Source organism: Denticeps clupeoides, unplaced genomic scaffold (genome assembly GCF_900700375.1).
Source record: "Denticeps clupeoides unplaced genomic scaffold, fDenClu1.1, whole genome shotgun sequence".
Taxonomy (NCBI): Eukaryota; Metazoa; Chordata; class Actinopteri; order Clupeiformes; family Denticipitidae; genus Denticeps; species Denticeps clupeoides.
This window is the reverse complement of record NW_021629714.1, coordinates 1-7,117: the sequence shown is the minus strand read 5'-3', so window position 1 is coordinate 7,117 and position 7,117 is coordinate 1. Positions and strand designations below refer to the sequence as shown.

Genomic DNA, 7,117 nt, shown 5'->3' with positions numbered 1-7,117 from the left:
CTCCTGTGCTCAGGGGTGAATGTCATCTGATGAATACTGAATATTGGAATCAACGTGACAGTGACCGAGTGCTAAATGAGCTCAGCTACCCTAAAACGTCACAGTGATAATAATATAATTTCTATTAATATTAATAATATTATCTAAAAAAATTCCGATGCATTTTTTTAATAAATGTCCGAAGTTCAGATGCAGGGGCGTTAATAGCACAAGCTGAATTGGTCTGTTATTCAGTCCTCATCTCCATCATCATTCATAAAGGCGTGACCCTGTCTTTCACCAGCGTCTGCTCAGCTGCTGAGGGAGATGGACCTGCTGGAGGTGACGTTCCAGATCGAACGTTCCTGCAGGGCGAGTGCTGAGGCCCTGGCAGTACAGGTGGGTCTGAACCCGGCATTCCTCACGCCTTTCTTCTGCCGGTCCACCCGACTCCCACGGCGAACACTTCTCTTTTCTCACATCTGCTGCTGAGATCAGACAGCAGGAGCTCTCACGTCCATAAAAAGCACGATCGGAGGAGCTCTGCTTTATTCTGAACGATCTGTTCAATGTAATTTAATATATCAGGTGACGAAAGAGAACAAGGTGCTGAAGCGGCAAAGCCAGGCACTGCTGCCCCTCACCTCAGAGCTGGCGGACCTGAGCCTGCTGACCTTCGACCCGGAGGACACCTCGGAGGGAGACCCTGTGCTAGAACGTCAGAGCCAGATTGGAGGTAGAGCAGCTCTGATCCTGAGATTGATTTCTGTTTTTATGGCACCATTTTGGTTATAAACAACCAGTCCACGGTCTCAGAGCTCCAAGCGTCTCTGGAGAAGCTCCTGCTGGAGAAGATGCAGCTGAGGGACCAGGTGGAGCAGCTTCAGAAGGAGACGATGGAGCTCAGCGAGCAGGTCAGAGGTGTTTCTCACCTGAAATTGGACCATTTGAGGCGTAACTCCCAGTAACACGATGCCGTGCAGCTGGTGCAGGAGGTTGGAGAGAAGGAGGCCATCCTGAGGAAGATGAGCAGACAGAGCCGGACAGTCAGCAAGATGAAGAGGGGTGAGAATTGGCATCATTTTCAGCCTTGGTGATCCATGCCAGACCAAAATAACGCCATGCGTAATGTGAGATGTAATAAAAAATATATCCAGATTGTGGTTTTAAATGACAGGATCAATGGTTATAATTTATATTTTATTTACAGACATTTTACAACAACAACAACAACAACAACATTTACTTCTTATATAGCCAAAAATCACCATTTGGGCTTAAATAAATACTGCTAATAATTTACTGTTGTGATGTTTAAAATAACATTTAGAATTTTTAAAACAGTAAGTATAATATCGGTTGGAGACGCTGGGACATGCAGAATAATTAAAGACATGTTTGACGCGTGTGTGTCAGTGTCCCAGCTGGTCGGTGAGGAGTTTGAGGAGATGTCTCAGAAGCTGGAACTAGAAGTGGGACTACGGAAACGTGCTGAGATTCTGGCCCAGCAGGTGTGTGTGTGTCTGTGTGTGTGTCTCAGCCCTGATAATTAGGACCCTACCCGTCCAGCTCCCATTCTGCCTTTTGTCCCCTTTGTGGGACATCTTCGCTAGGCTCTCCAGAGTCCTGAGTGCTCGTCTGCCTCCTCTATGTCCAAACACACATTCATCTCACTAATGGCCGGGTGGACGTGGGGACAGAGGACTCTCCTGCTTTGTTCCAGGGTGTATGCCTCTGAGTTCTTTATTAAGGGACCCCTGGACCCAGTCTGGGGTAAATACATGATGGTCCTCCTACAATCACTGGGCTTCTGCAGTAAAGACGAATAAAAGACGAGCAGGACTATTCCTGACTGACTGATTGATGATGTTGGTGGGTTTGAATTGACGATGTATCGATCAGATGCTGATGCAGCGGAGAGACAGTCTGGACGCCGAGATGGCGGCTCGTCTGAAACTCGCCCTGGAGCAGGTGGGCCATATCGGCCGGAGCCTGGAGGAGATCCAGCTTCACTATGGCGGCCAGGTGGGCCACACAACATGGAAACGAGAGAGATCGTTCGTATATACGGAATAAATATTTCTCGGTAGGTCTCCTCGGTTTCGGAGTTGAGGGTGGAGCTGGAATGCCGCGAGGAACAGGGACGCCGGCAGGAGGCCCAGATCTCTCAGCTGCAGGAGGAAGGTGAAGGAAGTGAAGTAAATCCAGGTGTGTCGAGTGCGAGCAGATGCAGGAACTCATGCTGTCGCTCTAGTCACTCTGCTCCAGGATAGGCTGGAATCCCAGGCTCCGCCCCCTGGAATGGACTCAACTGTAGGTCCGCCTCCTCCTCCGCCTCCTCCTCCGCCCCCCCCTGTCCCCAAGATGGAAGTCAGGTCCTCTTGTTTTCTGCCTGGTGGCATGTGAGATGTTTTAAAATGGTAGTTTGTAGACGGCCTCTTATCTTCACTCCTCTTCTTCTGTTCTCCCTATAGTCTTATCGACGCTCTGAAGAGCAGGAGAAAGATCTCAGGCGGCCTGATGGAGCACATCAGTGAGTCCATTTACTGAGGTCATGTGTCAAAGGTCAAGGTTTAATGTCCTGTCCTATGTGATGTGGTGATGGTTACATGACTGTTCCATGTCAGAAGCGCCCTGCTCTGCTGAATCCATGAAGGCCAGAGCTGTAGATGAGATGATGGAGAGGATAAAGAGGGGCATCATGCTCAGACCCACCCGCGAATGTCCACAGGTAACACACACACAGTGGAGAAGCTGGACCATGAGTACGGAAGAAGACCTGATGCAACACTGCTGGCCTTCCAGCAACTCGTAACTCTCGTTTCTGCCCTTTACAGGGCGGCTTTGAGGATGATGGTGAAGATGAGGTGAGCGGCGGTGAGTTTAACTTCCTGTCTGTGTCTGACGCGTAGTAACGCCGCGCTTCTCTCGGATCTGAAGGTGAAGCAGGAGAAGAGGAAGTCTGCCGTTTTTGAGCTGCAGGAGATGCTGGTAGGAGAACGATTCTTCTGGTAACGATAGTTCATCTCTTCGTTCTCCATCACTCCCTGTGTACATGATATCTCTGAGCAGAACACCGTGAGGAGGCCGGCCCTCCGCAGAGCTCCGTCCCGTAAAAGGATTAGTCGCAACATTGGGGAGGCGGAGCTACAGCTGGTGCTACAGAGAAGGAGGCGGGCCATGGGAGATGAGCGGGAGGAGCCAGTGGCTCCACAAGGTGGAGTCTGTGACCTGGGTCTCTGGTGCTGGGAAGGGGCTCATAGGCGGGGTCTCACTCTCTCTCTCCTCTCCTGGACAGGCCCAGCCTTGGCTCCGCCTCCACAGGCAGGAGAGGGAGGGGACAGCCCTGTGCTCCGCAGGCTGAAGCAGAACCGAGAGAAGAGGACGTCCATGATGAGGGCCTCAGAGTGCATCTGGGAGGAGAGATGAGGGTGTAGTGATGAATGCCTCTGACACAATAAACCGATTCTAAACATCTTCTTCCTCTTTCTCCACATGCTTCCCTGTTTCATATGGTTCCTTTACATTTACATCTACAGCATTTACCAGACGTCCATATCCAGAGCGCCTTACAGTCAGTAGTTAAAGGGACAGTCCCCCCTGGAGACACTCAGGGTTAAGTGTCTTGCTCAGGTACACAATGGTAGTAAGTGGGGTTTGAACCTGGGTCTTCTGGTTCATAGGTGAGTGTGTTACCCACTAAGCTACTACCACCCTCAATACTGCCTAGTTACCCGCTAGGCTACTACCACCCTCTATACTACCTAGTTACCCGCTAGGCTACTACCGCCCTCAATACTACCTAGTTACCTGCTAGGCTACTACCGCCCTCAGTACTACCTAGTTACCCGCTAGGCTACTACCACCCTCTGTACTACCTAGTTACCTGCTAGGCTACTACCTCCCTACTACCTAGTTACCCGCTAGGCTACTACCACCCTCTATACTACATAGTTACCCACTAGGCTACTACCACCTTCTATACTACCTAGTTACCCTCTAGGCTACTACCTCCCTACTACCTAGTTACCCGCTAGGCTACTACCACCCTCTATACCACCTAGTTACCCACTAGGCTACTACCTCCCTACTACCTAGTTACCCGCTAGGCTACTACCACCCTCTATACCACCTAGTTACCCACTAGGCTACTACCTCCCTACTACCTAGTTACCCACTAGGCTACTACCACCCTCTATACCACCTAGTTACCGACTAGGTTACTACCACCTTCTATACTACCTAGTTACCCACTAGGCTACCACCACCCTCTATACCACCTAGTTACCCACTAGGCTACTACCTCCCTACTACCTAGTTATCCGCTAGGCTACTACCACCCTCTATACCGCCTAGTTACCCACTAGGCTACTACCTCCCTACTACCTAGTTATCCGCTAGGCTACTACCACCCTCTATACCGCCTAGTTACCCACTAGGCTACTACCTCCCTATTACCTAGTTACCCGCTAGGCTACTACCACCCTCTATACCACCTCGTTACCCACTAGGCTACTACCTCCCTACTACCTAGTTACCCACTAGGCTACTACCACCCTCTATACCACCTAGTTACCGACTAGGCTACTACCACCCTCTATACCACCTAGTTACCCACTAGGCTACTACCTCCCTACTACCTAGTTACCCGCTAGGCTACTACCACCCTCTATACCGCCTAGTTACCCACTAGGCTACTACCTCCCTACTACCTTGTTACCCGCTAGGCTACTACCACCCTCTATACCCCACCTAGTTACCCCACTAGGACTACTACCTCCCTAACTACCTCCATTACCCGCCTCGGCTACTACCACCCTCTGTCCTTACCTAGTTACACTGCTAGGCTACTACCCTCCCTACTACCATAGTTACCCGCTAGGCTCAACGTACCCCCCTCTCTACTACATAGTTAACCACTCGGCTACTACCACCTTCTTATACTACCTAGTTAACCTCTAGGCTACTACCTCCCTACTTACCTAGTTACCCGCTAGGGCTACTACACCCTCTCTATACCACCTAGTTACACCACTAGGCTATACCTCCCTACTACCTCAGTTTACCCGCCTAGGCTACTTACCCACCCTCTATACCACCTAGTTACCCACTAGGCTACTACCATCCCTACTACCTAGTTACCCACTAGGCTACTACCCCACCCTCTATACCCACCTAGTTACCGACTAGGTTAACTACCACCTTCTATACTACCTAGTTACCCACTAGGCTACCACCACCCTCTATACCACCTAGTTACCCACTAGGCTACTACCTCCTACTTACCTAGTTATCCGCTAGGCTACTACCACCCTCTATACCGCCTAGTTACCCACTAGGCTATACCTCCCTACTACCTAGTTATCCGCTAGGCTACTACCACCCTCTATAACGCCTAGTTACCCACTAGGCTACTACCTCCCTATTACCTAGTTACCCCGCTAGGCTACTACCACCCTCTATACCACCTCGTTACCCACTAGGCTACTACCTCCCTACTACTAGTTACCCACTAGGCTACTACCACCCTCTATACCACCTAGTTACCGACTAGGCTACTACCACCCTCTATACCACCTAGTTACCCACTAGGCTACTACCTCCCTACTACCTAGTTACCCGCTAGGCTACTACCACCCTCTATACCGCCTAGTTACCCACTAGGCTACTACCTCCCTACTACCTTGTTACCCGCTAGGCTACTACCACCCTCTATACCACCTAGTTACCCACTAGGCTACTACCTCCCTACTACCTAGTTACCCACTAGGCTACTACCACCCTCTATACCACCTAGTTACCGACTAGGTTACTACCACCTTCTATACTACCTAGTTACCCACTAGGCTACCACCACCCTCTATACCAACCTAGTTACCCACTAGGCTACTACCTCCCTACTACCTAGTTATCCGCTAGGCTACTACCACCCTCTATACCGCCTAGTTACCCACTAGGCTACTACCTCCCTACTACCTAGTTATCCGCTAGGCTACTACCACCCTCTATACCGCCTAGTTACCCACTAGGCTACTACCTCCCTATTACCTAGTTACCCGCTAGGCTACTACCACCCTCTATACCACCTCGTTACCCACTAGGCTACTACCTCCCTACTACCTAGTTACCCACTAGGCTACTACCACCCTCTAATCCACCTAGTTACCGACTAGGCTACTACCACCCTCTATACCACCTAGTTACCCACTAGGCTACTACCTCCCTACTACCTAGTTACCCGCTAGGCTACTACCACCCTCTATACCGCCTAGTTACCCACTAGGCTACTACCTCCCTACTACCTTGTTACCCGCTAGGCTACTACCACCCTCTATACCACCTCGTTACCCACTAGGCTACCACCCTCAGCAGAATTTGTATGATTAATCTGATGAGGATAAATTACGTTTCAGTTGGGCATTACTAGTGAAAAAGGAACATGATGGCAGGGCCATCCAGAATGTAAAATGTAAAACCGCAAACCATGAAGCCCCGTCCTGCTCCATTTGTATTTCATTAACGCTGTTTAACCCGCGCGGAGTGGAATTTAGGTCCAGTGCCGCTCCTCCTCTTTCCTCCATGTAGACACGTCAGATAAAAGCCTGCTTGTGATGGACACGTCTGTCTGAAAGCATCCTGAGTGGCTTCGCACCTCTGCTCCCCTCATTGTTTGTTAAAAGCGTCTGAAATGGATGGAATTATTTGCACTCTGCCAGTTCTGCCTCCATTTATCCTGCTGGGTTTCCTTTCCTTTCTTTCAGCAGCCATTAAAGTTTAAAAATCAGCAGTGCGGCCTTCACAGGTTTTCATGCAGGCCTTCAGCGCCATTGTTTCTCTGTGTCTGTCGATTTGTTCCGCATTGTGTAAATTACAGAGATGATCGAAATAGTTTCAGACCAAATTTCTCTAGCATTCCTTCAAACATTCCAACACCGAGCACATCACGAGGAAGAATTGTGAGGACGACCAAGACAACCATCCTGGGAGTGTAAATATTTCTGCTTAGGCCAGAATAAATAGATAAAAATGTGAGCGACAATCACGTCACTGTCAAACACTGCAGCACAGCACACGGTGACACAGTGAAACGTGTGCTCTGTATTTAACCATCACCCTTGGTGACAGTGGGCACCATCAT

General features: G+C 49.9%; 2 protein-coding genes across 2 annotated transcripts in view; both read left to right on the top strand.

Annotated features, from left to right (window-relative positions):
- The window catches only part of vax2 (ventral anterior homeobox 2), a 2,478-nt gene extending 2,459 nt beyond the window's left edge, over window positions 1-19 (top strand). Inside the window, exon 3 of the mRNA XM_028965397.1 lies at window positions 14-19. Coding sequence (XP_028821230.1) covers window positions 14-19 — 6 coding nt within the window. The remainder of the gene's footprint in view (window positions 1-13) is intronic.
- Window positions 20-287: 268 nt separating this feature from the next.
- On the top strand, window positions 288-3,459 carry shtn2 (shootin 2). The gene is made up of 14 exons (XM_028965381.1): window positions 288-378; window positions 568-715; window positions 796-893; window positions 963-1,044; window positions 1,396-1,490; window positions 1,882-2,004; window positions 2,070-2,163; window positions 2,234-2,354; window positions 2,454-2,512; window positions 2,607-2,710; window positions 2,817-2,846; window positions 2,920-2,970; window positions 3,052-3,196; window positions 3,278-3,459. The coding sequence occupies exons 1-14, from the start codon at window positions 307-309 to the stop codon at window positions 3,406-3,408; spliced, it is 1,353 nt and encodes a 450-aa protein (XP_028821214.1). The 5' UTR covers window positions 288-306; the 3' UTR covers window positions 3,409-3,459.
- Window positions 3,460-7,117: the final 3,658 nt, after the last annotated feature.